The 16,449-nt window shown below is 34.3% G+C and overlaps 1 protein-coding gene across 1 annotated transcript; it reads right to left on the bottom strand.

Moving 5' to 3' along the window:
• Nucleotides 1–1,268: 1,268 nt before the first annotated feature.
• On the bottom strand, nucleotides 1,269–6,116 carry LOC133825795 (beta-galactosidase 11-like). The gene is made up of 12 exons (XM_062258693.1): nucleotides 5,999–6,116; nucleotides 3,642–3,844; nucleotides 3,419–3,501; nucleotides 3,210–3,315; nucleotides 3,040–3,124; nucleotides 2,840–2,958; nucleotides 2,572–2,739; nucleotides 2,304–2,482; nucleotides 2,101–2,210; nucleotides 1,881–1,990; nucleotides 1,675–1,782; nucleotides 1,269–1,592 (listed from the first exon to the last, which is right to left on the bottom strand). The coding sequence occupies exons 1-12, from the start codon at nucleotides 6,114–6,116 to the stop codon at nucleotides 1,284–1,286; spliced, it is 1,698 nt and encodes a 565-aa protein (XP_062114677.1). The 3' UTR covers nucleotides 1,269–1,283.
• Between the last annotated feature and the right edge of the window lie 10,333 nt (nucleotides 6,117–16,449).

Below are 16,449 nucleotides of genomic sequence, written 5' to 3'. Positions count from 1 at the left end.
AAAAGAAGCGAGTCCTAAAAAATCTGGTGCGAGTCCTAAAAAATCTGGTTAAGTGCATTTAATTAAGTTTTTAGGACTCGCATTGCGAGTCCTAAAAGAACATTTTTAGGACTCGCAATGCGAGTCCTAAAAAATCTGGTGCGAATCCTAAAAAATCTGGTTGAGTGCCTTTAATTAAGTTTTTAGGACTCGCATTGCGAGTCCTAAAAGAATATTTTTAGGACTCGCGTTGCGAGTCCTAAAAAATCTGGTTGAGTACCTTTAATTAAGTTTTTAGGACTCACATTGCGAGTCCTAAAAAATCTAATTAAGTGCTTTAAGTAATTTTTTAGGACTCGCTTTGCATGCCCTTAAAAGTAATTTTTTTTTTTTTAATAATGCAGCTACAATTTTCATTTTGATTTAAAAATATATATCCCTTTGAGTGTCCAAAATGTATTATATATGTTAGATTTCTAAAATTTCAAAAGAAAATACAACAAAATAATTTATTAATTACTCAAAAATATCATTTCAGTATTTAGTCTACCCGGCTTACAAAATCATATTACATGACAGTTTATACAACAATCAAATTATATTATCACCAAATATTAAACAAGAAATGTATACAATGTTAGTGAAATATATTTTTTATTCTAAAAACTTCAACCGTCAATGTTGTCTAGTATTACGCCAAAGAAATGCGTCTCAATATAGACTTGCACATTATAAAAAAGTTATTTAATTATAAATATATTATAATTCAAACTTATAAATAAGTAGACACACATCATCATCATCATTTGGCTTTTAACAATCAAATCAAAGTTGAAATGCATAATTATGCTACGCAAATTGCATTCAAATCAAATAGTTATGACTAAATTAAGCATCTAATTAAGCATCTTTTAAGAGACCCTTTTAATCATAATCCACCTCTTAATCTCTAATTTCGTTAAAACTTTAATGCAGACTTATTATTTATTATGATGTTATTGTTCAAGTGGGAAGGAGCTTAAGTGATAAGACATTAGTACTACTTAATTACTTGATTAATTAAGAAAGAAACATCACTAATTTGAATCCTATCTTGGATGTATAGTAATTGGAACTTATGATGGAAAAAGATATTAAAACTATTATATTGCACATCAAATTCTTTGTTTATTTGCAATAACTGATGTTGGTTTTTTTTATCTTTTTATCTTTTAGCTAGGGATATTTTATGAAACAATTTTTCACATTGTAAATACGATCAATTTTAACATATAACTTAATCAAAATCCTCCCCACAATTACACCTATTTCACGAAACGGAACCTATAATCACTACTAAGAAGAAACAAACTCAATCCACCAAAAACACATTTACATGCAAAGAGAGTAAGATTAATTAAAAAGAAAACCAAAACCATGCCAATTTGAAAGATTAATATAAATATGTGCATGTGTGTATAAATGTATGAGTTTTTGCTGTCAAGATTAGAAAGGTTCGAACTTTTTACCTTGTACCAAGTGAGAGCTGGTCCTTCTTCTTTTACTTGAGTCCACTCAACCTTCTTTGTTCCTTTGTCAGCAAACACATGATTCATTTCTCCAGTCAGACCAACCTGAAAAACGCACCAATTTGGTCAATAAACTTGTCCATTTGATCAAAACCTACTGTTATGATATTGGTTTAGTTGTTTTTACCTGATGCCTCCAACCATTTTGTGTCAGATCGATTGTTCCAGTGTTCAAACCAAGGATTGTGACAGCTCGGGGCCCTGCATATCTGTGCTCCATGTAGGCTCCACTATCCTTAAAATTAAAAAGAATACAAATTGGTTTTTCAGTGACTTGAGTTAAATTTCATCAGTGAGTGAGTGAGTTACTTAATTAAGTTATGAGTTCCTTACAGGGAGTCCAACTGTCATGCCCAACAATGCTATATGGTTAGTCCCGGGCTTTAAGGTTATGGCTTTTTGGAAAACAAATCCCTTCTCTTCATGACTCCCATGTGCAGATCCTGAAACCAGAAGCCTCTTGTCTTAGTTGTAAAATCTTATTCACTCTCTCTCTCTCTCTCTCTCAGTTGATTCTATGTAATAAGTGAGTTACTGTGTGGATTTGGCTTACCAATATATTCACCATTAACAAATGAATGCAGTGCATGGCCAAGACTTGCAACTCTTATAACAGGTAGAATATCAGGCCTCATTGGCAAGTCATGCCGACTTAGTTCAATGCTGCAATTAAAATACTTAATCACATTAGAGTTAATCTGCAGAGGCAATGCTGAGAGACTGAGAGATCACTTAAATTAGAGCCATGAAAATTACCTGGTGGTGTACCATCCATAGTCTGTGGTATCTTTAAGCATGCCATAGAGCTCATTTGGTATTTTGTTACTGATATTCATTTGATGGACATTTGGAATGGGCTCTGGAGACATCTTCCATTTAAGATTTTTGGTTTCTTTCACTCTGACATAGTTCCTTGCATTATGTTGTGATACAATCTGTTTTGAGACAAGGAAAAACTTAATATATGAGAGGCTTTTTTCTTATGGAATATGAATTGGAGATTATGTAAATGATAACTACTTACAATTTGAGTGTTGTAGACCACATTCTTGCAATCAGGAAGAATGCTTATGGACCTTGGTGGCAGGTAAAAGATATCACCCCTAAATTTCACAGTGTGTGCCCCTTTGGTGCTGTTGTTGGTTAAAAAAGCATCACAGATGGATGTTCCATGCTTCTCATAAAGCCGAACCTGCATAAATGAACGGCTTAATCTTCTGTCATTTAAATGGATATGATGACACATAATTTGTTCTAAACTCCATTTATTTTCACTTAGAAAAACTTATTACCTCAGTGTGCTTGCCCAACCTTTGGACTCCAGGAGTTCCCCAAAGTAAAGCCTTCTTGCATAGATTCAAAGCCTTGTGTAAGTCTCTTAGGTGACTCCACTTAGGCTCCCTTTGTAAACCTGCATAAAGAGTAACAAAATTAGATTGATCAACTATATTAACAACCCTTCTTCAATCCATGGAGACCATTTTTTTTTTACCATATTCATCAAGAGGAGCTTCATCATAGTATCTAGTTGTGGTGAAAACAGCACTTGTTCTACCAAAATTAGTCCCACCATGGTACTGCAATTTTTTAATGAAAGCCATTATTACTACCAAAATACAAGAGAGTCTGCCTATTACATCAGAATAAGATTCATTTTTATACCATATAGTAGTTGTTCAAAGTTCCATTCTTGGAGAAAAACCGGGCAACCAAGTATGCAATGTCTTCTGCTGCTCTTTGAGAAGGAGGGTCTCCGAAAACTCTGTATCTGTAAGTGCATGAAAAGTTGGGCATCAGATTCTATCTCCAGGAACACACCAAGCTTAATAAACTTTAAAATTTGGTCATAGTTAACAAGTACATATACTTACTGAGCAGTCCAAATAGAAGGCTTGTTGGGCTTATTAGGACCAGTGAAGGTATCTCCACAGTGCCTTCCATTGCATGTGTTAATCTGCAAAATTTTGGTTTAAATAGATATAGTTAAGAAATGCAAAAAAGAGATGAGTGAGAGATAGAGAGAGAGGGAGCCGAGAGAGACAAAGAGAGCAGAAATAAAAATGTTCAATAAAAATGTTCAATAAAAATACAAACTTGAAAATGGAATAGATCTTGAGCTGAAATGGGTTTGTGTTCATGGAGAGATAGGAGAGCCCAGCCCTCTGCCCAGCCCCTGCGCCGTCGAGCCCAGACCCGAGAACCCCCACCCGCCGTCGAGCCCAGCCCTCTGCCCAGCCCCTGCGCCGTCGAGCCCAAGCCCGAGAACCCCCACCCGCCGTCGAGCCCAGCCCCCAACCATCAGCCGTTGTTGTCGAGCCCAGCCCCGAGCCCCCTGCCGCCGAACAGCCCGACCCCGACCCCCCTGCCGCCGTCGACCACCATTCCCCGAGCCCTACCGCCGTCGTTCGGCCTAACAGAGAGCATGCGAGAGAGAGGGAGAAAGGAACGTAAGGATCGGGTAGGGAGGGAGGGAGGGAGAAAGGGATTTGGGAATTATATTTATTATATTTTATTTTATAAATAAAAATCAGATTATATTATTTAGATAAAAAAAAATGTGATTATAAAACTCCCAATTTTATACTCTAATATTATAAAAAATAATTTTAAAAATCACAACTATACAAATTTTATTTAGATAAAAAAAATGCTCTTTTACTTAACAACAATTTGAAGGACTTGCTTTGAGAGTCCTTAATACTCTTTTAGGACTCACAAAGCAAGTCCTTAAAAGTCATCATTCCTAATTTTTCAACTCAGGTGTTTTTAAGACTCGCAAAGCTAGTCCTAAAAGAGTATTAAGGACTCCCAAAGCAAGTCCTTAAAATTATTAAGTAAAACACTCATTTTTTAGCCCAGATTTTTTTAGGACTCACATATTTTTTTAGGACACTCATTGCGAGTCCTAAATTGTGTTTTTTCAGGACTCCCAATGAGTGTCCTAAAAACTCCAGAAATATTTTTAAGGACTAGCATTTATGTGCGAGTCCTAAAAAAGTGTCCCGTAAAGGGTATTTTGTAATAGTGTATAAATGAGAAAACTTCATAATACTCCTTTTTAAGATTAATTAACCAAAATTAGCTAAAAAAATACATTTAGTTTAATATTACCCAGTTTTATAAAAGTTTTTTTAAAAAAATGAATGAGAGAGAGAAGTTTGAAAGATTTTTTGAAATAAGTTGTTTAATGTGTATATCGAATATTAAAGTAGGGCTTATCAACTTACATTTTGAATTATTTAAAAAAAAAATCATTATAAGTATGGAAAAAATCAAAATCATAATTAACTTACCATAATTAAACACAATCCAAATACGACTTTATAATTGTAATTAGAAATAATATTATTATTATTGTATATCTTATTATATTTTTTTATCCAAAATGTAATTTTTCATTTTTTATAATCGCATTTCTCATAGACTTACTCAAAAATATTTTGTTGTAAGTGTCTGAGCAAGAAAAAAAGTATAACAAGAACAAAAACGGAAATACTAGGTAAAAAAAATCAAAACATGACTAAAAAAACGAGAAAGAGTCACTTAAAATGAATACCCTACATAATTTTCTCTATATAAATTTATAAAGCCTCGACAAAATAGTCTCTTTTTTTTTAATTAATTTGCAATTTTGCCTAATTATGATAATATCTTGCAAAATAGCGTCGGATTTCCAAACACCCTTTTAAGGTTTCCAAACACCATATCGAAAATTCCAAACAAATATTATTTTACAAAAAATTATCAAAACAAAGTCAAAATTCAAATTGTACTCTAAAAATGAACTATTTTTACCAAATACTCTATAAAATTAAGGAATATTTGTGGCATAAATACCCAATATTTTACATTTGTCACAAATAAATACCTAATTTTTTATTTTTATGGTAAAAATATTCAATGTTCAATATATATTGAAGATACATACCTAATCTTTTTTTTTTGTGGCAAAAATACTCAAAGTTGCTAAAACATTGCTTTTATCAGTACCTCCTCTGTTGAAGTTGTTGATTGTTGACTCACCAGATATGTATAACTTCGTAATTTGGGTATTTTTGTCCTCAAAATATGAATTTTTTTAATTTGAATTAATTTAAAATGTCTTTTTAATTCATTTTTCTAATTTAAAATATATTTTTTTAAAAAAATATTATGAAATTGACCGACTACAGAGAGACAAATGTCTATTTAATCAACATGTTTAACAGTTCTAATAGATGATGTACTTACAAAAGCAATGTTTTAGCAACTATATGTATTTTTGCCGCAAAGAAAAAAGATTGGGTATCTATCTTTATTATATATTGAACATTGAGTATTTTTGCCATAAAAATAAAAAAATTAAGTATTTAAGTGTAACAAATGTGAAACATTGAGTATTTATGCCACAAATGTCCCTAAAATTAATGATATTTTGTAAAATTCTATAAATATGTATTTATAATAATTACCAAGTGTGTCCCCAATTTCGAAACTGTTGTCATGTGCCCAAGTTTGGTAATCAAAACTAGTAGTCCATCCAGCTGCATCCCCAACTATGAACTCTCTTGCACAACATATATTAGTCATCGTTGCAACCATGAAAATGGCTACTAAAAACACTCGAACACAACAAGCCATTGGAAATAAATTAAGATTTTTTGTATACTTTTATTACTGTGTAAATAATTTATGTATTTATAGAGCCTAGGAAGAGAACAAATCCAAACTTGCAATTTTATTTTTGTTTTATGGAACCAAATTTGTAATTTCATAGCCTAATAATGTATGAGATTGTCTTTCAAAATTTAAAAAAAAAAAAAAAAAGGTATGAGTTTGAGTTGAGTATATAAAAATTAGTGATATATATTGTACTTTTTTTTTTGCTGGAGATAGATATTGTACTTAATATGTTTACTTTTATAACATTTTTTTCATACCAAATTATAAAATTATTTTCCATTATTTGATTATAGAGCCTGGGAATCATGTTATATTTAATAACTAAACATTTTAGGATCTTTGTACAATATTTTATACAATTTTTTTTTCAAAAAATAAATGGATTACATTGCATTGTATATGGAAAGGTTGATTGCTAGTATTCCTACTTTGTACAATAATATCTACTTATAAATTGAACAGTGAATCAATATTATTTTTATATAAATATTTTTTTTGGATTATGTACATTTTTTTTCAATTTTAGTTAAAACTGAACTAGAAAACTAGGATGTGGTTCTCAATACTCTTTATTTATTTAATTTTTATTAATAATATATATTGACACTATCTGTAAATTTAAATCGGTAACTTCTGTACATATGAAAACATCATAATACAAATGTGAACTCAAATATAATATTTTTTTCTGAAAAAAATATATAATATTTTTAATAAGTAATTTTTTTTAAAAGGATAAGCGAAATTCAAATATAACCTTTTTTTTAGAAAGAATTCAAATATAACCTTGTGTATTACAAATATAACAATAATTCTTTTTTATTTGCTTTACTTTCCATATTATTTGTTAGTTTAGTCATACAAATATTCAAGTATATATTTATATGTTATTGTTGACGCCGTTTTTCGTCAACAGATAAAAGAAGAGCACAAAAACAATGGATGACGATGGCCAAACGGAACAAACAAATCAAACACACGATTTTTTACGTGGTTCAGCAGTTAAATCTGCCTAGTCCACGAGTCTTTGTTATTAATCTCAAGATTATCTCTAGGAATTCTTCAAGAATGAATTCTCCAGAGTTTTCTCTCAAGGATCAGAATTTCGGTCCATTACAATGGTGCATGACTTCTCTATTTATAGAGAAGGATGCAGAATACTATCTCACATATTTTGGGTAGTTACTCTTTTGTGAATAAAATAAATGGCTTTAAATGCCTTTAATCAGATAAAAAAGGAAACGTCCCTGAAGACCAGGGAATGCATAACTGACTAAATAATATCCCACGATTCTTGGGGATTTACATCAATAAATGAGGATTACATCTCATGTTTACAATACTTGTAGACATTCAAGGTGGTTATAGCGTATCTCCAAGGCTTCAGCATCTCAGGTTTCATGTCATTGTGCGAGCCACTGACATCTCCCGAGCTAACATTGCTTTCGAGATAGTACATCGAGCTCAAGACCCATGCTCCGAAGTTCCTGAAGATGAAGGTGTTCTCGGAGCTACCTTTCGAGATCGAGATCATTTCGAGGTCACCGCATTCGAGATCATATATCATACTTTGCATGCTCGATTTACAATCCTAGATCATACTCTAATCCTCACGAGACCATTTATTGCGAACTCAGCTTTCGAGGTCATATTTACCATGGCTCGAAATCTGGGTATAACAGTTATAAATGTGAGTTTAGCGAAAGTTATTGTTTATTGTTAAATTATTCAACACTTTTTTTATTATTGTTTTCTAACACTCACTACTACAAAGAAGGTATTTTAGGACTCGCAGGGCGCGAGTTTTCTCTTTGAGAGCCTTAAAAAGTAAGGTATTTTAGGATTCGCAAAATAATGTTTGAGGAAATTACATTTTATATGAGATTTTTAATAGAGTGTGCAAAAATATGGCTTTTTTTTCAAAAAAAAAGTTAATCTATGGCTTTTTTTAAGAATTTTCACTTTTATGGGTTTATTTTCCCATATTTTTGTATAAAAGTTGGTTTATGCCATAGTTTTACTCTTAATCAAATTTGGAAGGGTGTGTTTGTAATTTGATTATTATTTTTTTAGGTTATTTGTTTTTTATATTGTTTTTAAATTACTAATTATATATTAAATTTTTATTTGGTTGTTTTGCAAAAAAATTTTGTAATATGAATTGTTTTTAAAATTATTATTTATTCATTATAAACAAGTTTTTTTTAAGATTGTACGTTTTTTTTTTCAAATCCTGGGTAGGGTAACCAGTTACTTGATTGATCTTAAAAAAAAATCCTAGAGCTAGGTTAAATAATATGCACCAAGAGGGGTAACCAGTTATCCTAAGATGAGTAATTTTCTGCCATAAGAGAGGTAACCAGTTACCGAAGAGGGGTGACGAGTTAGTCATATTAAATATGAAAAGAAACATCAAATTTGAAGGAAAAAATGGAAGAACACTTCATTAAAAAAAGGAAGAAGAAGTAACTATGATTTTAGTAACATAAATAACTAGTTACCATAAAGAAACCATAAATATACACACACCAGAACGTGAAAGTAACCAGTTACCCTCAGAAATATACACACAAAGAATGTGAAGGTAACCAGTTACTCATTCAAGTTTTCATATTTTTATTAGTTTTCTTTCCAAATTTTGGTATTCCTATAAGTGTTATAGTAAAAAGAAAATGCTGAAAAAATTGATTTGAATTTTTTTTACATATACTGGAAAAAACTATAAAAAAAAATTACAATAATAAAAGATAATAAATAAAAAAAATAGTAGAATAATTATGTAATGTTAAAATATATGTGTGAAAAAAAAAAGAAATAGAATGAGAAAATAATAAGTACAAAAATGAAAAAAAAAACACAAAAAATGATGAATGAAAAAAAAAATAGATGAATAAATAAGAATGAAAAGAAGTAGAAGAAAAATAATGGAAAAATTAAAAGAAAAAAAAATATGAATAAAAAAATTAGAAAAAAAAAAGAAAAAAAATGGAAGAAGAAAAAAAAAAGCTCATATGTGTGAAAAAAAAATGGAAGGAGAAATAATAAATACAAAAATGAAGAAAAAATAAAATGAAAAAAAAACTGAAAAAATATGAAGAAAAAAAAAACAATACAAATGAAAGAAAAAAATAGATAAATGAATAAAACTGAAAAAAAAAAAAAGAATAATGAAAAAATGGAAAGAAAAAAAGATGAAGGAAAAAATTGGTAGAAAAAAAAAAGAAAAAGGAAAAATGGAAGAAAAAATAAGTAAGGAAAAAAAAAATAAAAAAAATGATGGAAAAGTATAAAAACAAAATTAAAATTACCTTCAAAATCAAAGAAAACATAACTATGATAAAAAAAATGTGATATTTCTATATTTTAGTTAGCTACTAATTATGTTTCCCATACTTTAACTTTTTCTTTAATAAATTTCTTATACAAATTAAGAAAAGTATAACTCTCATATTTTTGCACATTGATGATATAAAAGTCATATTTTTTAAAAATTCTCATAATATTTTTAAGGCTCGCAATGCATGTCCTAAAAGATCATGTTGAGTGTCTTTAAATAAAGTTTTTAGGACTCTCTTCACTTACCCTGAAAGAATTTTTTTTAGGACTCGCAACGAGTGTCCTTAAAAGTTAGATTTTTAATTTTAAAAAAATAATTTATATTTATTTTAAATTAAAAATTTTAAATAAAGTTTTTAGGACTCTCTTCACTTGTCCTGAAAGAATTTTTTTAGGACTCACAACGAACGTCCTTAAAAGTTAGATTTTTAATTTTTTTAAAATAATTTATATTTATTTTAAATTAAAAAATATAATTTAAATGAAAGATTTATATACAAATAGAACTGTTTTTTTTCAAATAAAAAAGAAAAAAGAAATGTACAAGATCATGAACACTAAATGGTCTAAATTTTTTCCATTTTTTACACTGCCTTAATATTCGATTTCTCATTGGATCATTTTGATGCTAACACGTGACATATATTATTTTCAATGATTCAATATAATAATTTAAGAATTTTAATTCTAAAAGATTGACACTAATGTCTATAATTTACTATTTCGCTTAGGAAAGTTAAGCAATAAAAAGAATATGTATCTCTTTTTTGTACTCCCTTTTGTTTCATGCAACCGTCAAACATCTAAAATGTACAATATATCATCCTCGCCAACAGTAGTAGTATAGACTCATTTCACCTCAAATACAAATATGTTGTCCTTATAATTTGCAACATGGCCAGAGATGTTTCCCACAGTTGCATATTATACATGTTTAGTGACAAAACCTGCAATTGACAACCAATTTGAGGGAGTGATCATGAGAGTAGAGAGGATGTGAGGGAGGGAGCTTGAGAGGGTGAGAGAGATAGGCGAAATAGGGTTTTCTTAAGAGAGAGAATAGAGAATATGGGGTTATTTAGGAGAGAGCTAAGAGGGTTTCGCGCAAGTGGACGAAGAAGAAGGGGGTGTTTGGGTATTATTATGTCCAACACTTCAACAAATCTAAAAAATCGAGCAGAGAGATCCATACATGCACGTCGAGATCCCTATGAGCTTAACACGAGAGAAAAGGAATGAGGCAAGCGGGAGGATTGGGCGGAAACCATCTTTGCTTAACACTCTGAGAGTCCAAGAATATTCTAAAGTCAAATTCAATGCATTTTACAATTTAAGAGTATAAATTAATTTAATTAGTTTGTTTTCCATTCAGGGTTTTTAGTAACACTACATATGTTTTTAGGATATTTATTGGGAGTCCTAAAATGTGTTTTTTAAGGACTTTCAATGAGAATCCTAAAAACTCCAGGAACTTTTGTTAAAAAAAATTCAAACTTTTATAACACACATCGATTTTTAGGGCTCGCACCACGTGTCCTATAAGAAATTATTTAAAGACTCTCAATGAGTGTCCTAAAAAGTCCAAGAGCTATTTTCAGGGCCACATCTAGGTAAATGTCCTAAAAAAGTATCCTAAAAGATGTTTTTTTAGTAGTGACTGTTATAGTTTAAAGTCATCTAAATAAAATAATTAAAAAGTAGTAAAGTCATCTAAATAAGGTAAATAAAAAGAATAAATAATAAAAAGTAATAAATGAGCTATAGTAATTTCTCATCACATATTTTAAAATTTCATATAAAATATTTAAATTACTCTATCAAATATGATTTCAAAACTATAAGCCGAAAAATATTATGTGCTTAAATTTATTCTTTTTTTATTAATGATTTAAATAAAAAAAATCCGTTAAATGACAAAATAAATAATTAATAAAAGAAAAAACAATTTAAGCACATATATTTTTAAGTTATAGTTTTGAAAACATAATTGATAGAGTAATTTAAATACTTTAATATGAAATTGTAAAACATATAATGAGAAATTATTATGACTCATTTATTACTTTTTATTTTATTTTCAATTAAATTACCTTATTTAGATAACTTTATCATTTTTTTTTATTTCTTAAAAATTATTTACCTTATTTAGATGACTTTAAAACGAAAACAATAAAAAAAAGTGTTAAATCTAATGGAAAACAATAATTTTTGTTAAGCTGACATTTATAATATATTAGGTAAAAGTAACATGCAATGTACTTTTACTTAGTTTTATTTAGAAAATATATCCCCATTGTTGACGCCGTTTTTCGTCAACAGATAAAAGAAGAGAGCACGTAAACAATTAAAGACAATGGCCAAAAGAAACAAACGAATCAAACACGGTTTTTTACGTGGTTCAGCAGTTAAATCTGCCTAGTCCACGAGTCTCTGTTATTAATCTCAAGATTATCTCTGAACAATTCTTTAGCATGAATTCTACAGAGTTTTCTCTCAAGGATCAGAATTTCGGTCATTTACAATGGTGCTTGCCTTCTTTATTTATAGAGAAGGATGCAGAATACTATCCCACATATTTTGGGTAGTTACTCTTTTGTGAATAAAAATAAATGATTTTAAATGCCAATAATCAGATATAAAAGGAAACGTCCCCCAAAGATCAGAGGGCGTATAACTGTATTAAATAATATCCCACAATTCTTGGGGATTTACATCAATTAATGAGGGCTACATCTCATAGTTATAATACTTGTAGATATTCAAGGTGGTTATAGCATATCTTCAAGGCTCCAGCATTTCTGGTCTCATGTCATTGTGCGAGCCACTGACATCTCCCGAGCTAACGTTTCTTTCGAGATGGGATATCGAGCTCAAGAACCATGCTCCGAAGTTCCTGAAGATGAAGGTGTTCTCGGAGCTACCTTTCGAGATCGAGGTCATTTCGAGATCACCGCATTCGAGATCATACATCATACTTTGCAGGCTCAACTTACAATCCTAGATCACTCTAATCCTCACGAGACCATTTGTTGCGAACTCAGCTTTCGAGGTCATATTTACTATGGCTCGAAATCTGGGTATAACATTTTGCCCCCTCAAAAGTATTTGTTCGAATCCTAAGAGAAGGAAACTTTTGAACTACTCTTTCTGGGAACCATACCGTCACACTCTTGAAAATGGACACGTGCCAGATGGGTATTGCTCACTTTAGGTACTTGAGTACCTTGGGAACACGCCCACGATCGTTCGTCTGACAACTTTTCGGCGCCATCTTGTCACCGATTCCCATCCATTCGATCTGTTGAGGATTTTAACCAACGCTCCTGATCAATTTAGTTTTCCCACCTATATATATAAGACCTCCTCTTCGTCTTCTTCTTTACGTTTGTTCATCGTAAACCAGAAAGAAAAAGAAAAACAAGAAAGCCAGAAACTTTCTTAAGAAGCTTCCGTCCCGTGCATGTTTTCTCGACCCAAAAAACAAAGGAATCCTGGTCTGTTCGAGTCAGTGAGTTCTTTCTTGCAACCTCTTCTCCGAACGACGATTTTGCTGCAATCACCATCACTGTGTAAGTATGCCATTTTTGTTTTTAGCTCTTTTTTTTTTTTTATGTCGTACTTGTTGCGTATACTAGAAAGATACGATAGGAGGTTTTGAATCAATAGGCTTTTATGTCTTCTGGATTTTCTTTCTGGATGTCCGCCTCTGGTTTATGCCAAGTTTTGTCCTTTGAACGGAGTTTCAACTTTCTGGGTTTTGAAAATTTTAGGCCATGTTTCTTGTACACTAAGTTTTCGGGTAAAAACCCTTGTTCTTGACAATTACACGAAACCCAAAAATGCCCTTTCCTGGCTAATCGCCACCTTTCTTTCCCTTGAATTTCGGGATTTTCAAAAAATCATCCACGTTCTTTTTCTTCCCTGTGGAACACGCGCTCTGACTCTTTAGTGAGGGTCTTAATACTTAGTTTCTTGTCCTTAGATATCCGAGCTCATCCCATCGAGCTCGTGATCCTTGCATGCATGGCCCTCACCATTTTTTCTTTCTCGTTAGATGTCACAGAATCCGGAAAGACGGTGGGGGTCATTACGAGCAGTCCCTTACGAGCCCAAATCTCCGAGCCCGGAATCGGTCTTTGCCCGGAACCAACGTCGGATAAAAGAATACGAACTTGTGCGCGAGCAGGAGGACATTCGAGCCCACTATCGTCGTCAGATAGACGAGGTCATTGAAAAGAAGAGAAGAGTTCTTCGGGAAGCCATCTATCCGGAGCCCAACCCTGGACCTAGGCCAATTCCCCTCGACCCAGCGTTAAAAGTCACGGTTGCATACCACCCAGGGGAACTCCAGTTTTCCTTAATGGCGGAGCCTTCGTCTTCGCAGCCTAGGAGGGAGATGTTTGAAGCCGAATTCTACCAGAGCTCGGTTACCACCACCGACCAAATAACGGATATCTTGGCCCTCCATGGCCTTGGTTCGTTGGACACACTGAAGTGTCGAGCTCCGACAAGGCATGAACGGAGCTGTTTCGCTCCTGGGGGTCGCGATTCCAGTGTGAAATACACGGCCTGGAGCCAGGAACATATAAGGGCAGGAGCTTTGCTGCCCCTGAAGTCCTTTTTCAGAGACTTCATTGATTTCGTTGGGTTGGCTCCATTCCAACTCAACACCAACTCATACAGGTTGCTGTCTGCCCTGAGGTCCTTGTTCCACGAGCTGGGGTGGACAGGGCCTTCACCCCAAGAGATTTTATATCTCTTTTGTTTGAAGAGTAATCCCTCCCGAGCTCGGGGAGGAGATGGTTTTTACTATCTTTCGATCTACCCCAAAGAGACAAAGATCTTTGAAGATCTTCCGAACCACCCTCCTGACTTCAAGAAGGCTTTTTTCTGGACAGACGGTCTGTCCCCGTCTCGACACCGTTCGTTCAGGCGAATTCGTAAGTGTTCTCGTTACTTTCTATTTTTAAGCTCGGAATTTTAGCCCTAAAATCCATATTTAGTTGAAGTGTACCTCGTCTTTCAGCTAACTTTCAGCGTCCCACCCCTGACGAAACAATGAAGGAGCACAGAGAGGCCCTGCTCCGACTCCCATACGGCAGGAGGTCTCTCTCATTTCTATTACATGAGGACAAGCTACGAGCTTGTGGGTTGTTGGGACAGGGCCAGTCAACCTCTGACTGGTCCAGTAAAAAATATGGACGCTGGGAGGAAGTGCCACTGCCCACAGGCATCCTTCCTCCTAGGAGAGAAAGGAAAGCATCTCTCCCAATTCGCTCGAGAAGTCCGTGGTCGGGAAATGAGGCCAATGACGAAGCCTCGAGTTCGGACTCCGGTGGAGGTAAAACCCTTCCTACTTCGCGAATGTGGTCCCCCACTTTATTAAAACACAGGCCCAATAGACTAGTCTCGTGCCCATAGGATAGATACCACTTCTACATATGGAGTTGGGTAGACGACTGTGTCCATAGGTTTGATAGTGGGCTCGGGAAATACGACACTATGTACACCACGGACGAGGTGTGGAATGGGATAGCTGTGCAGTATGGGACCAATGATTATAGGGACCTTTCGAGGTTATCTCCAACTTATAGGGAAGGCACTCCCCCCGCCTCTTCTGAAGACGGGGGAATTTCATGGTCCCCAAGCTCGAGCTCGGGGAAGAGTCTCAGTTAGGTTTTTTCTTCAACTGGTTTACATCTTTTCCCAAAGTTATTATCATTGTTTAACTCACTGTCATTATGCAGGTGCCATGAATCCCGACCTCGACGCCGTGCTCTTTAGTGATGGGGGAGCTGGCGCCCAGAAAAGCAAACGCCCGAGGATACCAAAGAGGCCCGACCGACAGTCCAAGGTACCTAAACATCACGAGACTACTCCCACGGCCCAGATCACTGCGAACACCTCCAAGGAGTCGATTTTCCAGGTTGATGGGTCAGGCCCTACTGCATCCATCTCGCAGCTTCCCACCGAGACCCGATTAATAGTTGTTCGGCCCCCGAAGAAACCTTCTACCTCAACGGTTCAGCTGCCAACGGCCCGAACTCATACTGAGGAATATGTACTTGATGGCGCCGCTGGGACAGAAGGGGCGATTCTCAGCTCGGACGTCCTTTCTCGGGTGGGTCAGAGCTTTTCTGGCTTTGGTGCCGACCACTGGGACCTCGTGCGCAAGGCGTCGGACTGCAACACTCTTTATGAGAAGAGTATCGAACTCTCCGCCGCGGTAGCCTTCTCAACTCTATTTAGAGTATTTATGTCTCTGATTATAATTCTGGTTCATTCTTTGTGTTTCAGGCCCTTGTTGTTTCAACACAACTCAACTACAAGCTGACCAACGAGGTGCAAACGAGCTTATCTCTGGCTCAGAAGTCGAAGGATCTCGAGCTGAAGATGGCTGACGAGCTCAAAGACTCGAAGTCTGAACTTGAAAAATTGAAGACCCGTCTCGAGGAGCTTGAAAAGTCAAATGCTGAGCTCGAGAAGGCCAATGCCAAGCTCGAAGAGGAGAAGTCTGCCACCCTCGATTTCATGGAGAGCGAGAAGACCCGCCTCCTGAATGAGTCTAAGGAGCAGAGGGAGAAAGCGGTCGACCAGGCCATGTACAAACTTTGGGCCGACAATGCCGAGCTTGACACCAGCTTCCTGGGTCCTCTCGAAGCCACATATGTTGAGCGGTGGAATGCCCGTCTTTTGGCAAGTGCAGCTGCTCGAGAGGCGGCCCAGCAGGATAGTCATGCTATTCGTCCTGAGGGATCCGGTGCCACTGATGCTGAGAAGGCCAAGGAGACTCCTCTTCCTTAAATCCGATCTTCGGAGAAATTAGTTATCGGGGCTGTGTCCCCTTATGAAATTATTTTATGCCCATGGGGCTGATACAATTTCTTTAACTAATTCTTTTACA

Source organism: Humulus lupulus, chromosome 3, assembly GCF_963169125.1.
Source record: "Humulus lupulus chromosome 3, drHumLupu1.1, whole genome shotgun sequence".
In the NCBI taxonomy this organism is placed as follows: domain Eukaryota; kingdom Viridiplantae; phylum Streptophyta; class Magnoliopsida; order Rosales; family Cannabaceae; genus Humulus; species Humulus lupulus.
This window is presented reverse-complemented; position numbering and strand designations above follow the sequence as displayed.

Coding starts and splice junctions, on each gene's coding strand:
- LOC133825795 (XM_062258693.1), bottom strand. CDS start 6,116: ATGACTAATATATGTTGTGCAAGAGAGTTCATAGTTGGGGATGCAGCT. Junction 1,783..1,880: donor GCATGACAGTTGGACTCCCT/GTAAGGAACTCA, acceptor TTTAATTTTAAG/GATAGTGGAGCCTACATGGA. Junction 1,593..1,674: donor AAAATGGTTGGAGGCATCAG/GTAAAAACAACT, acceptor TGCGTTTTTCAG/GTTGGTCTGACTGGAGAAAT.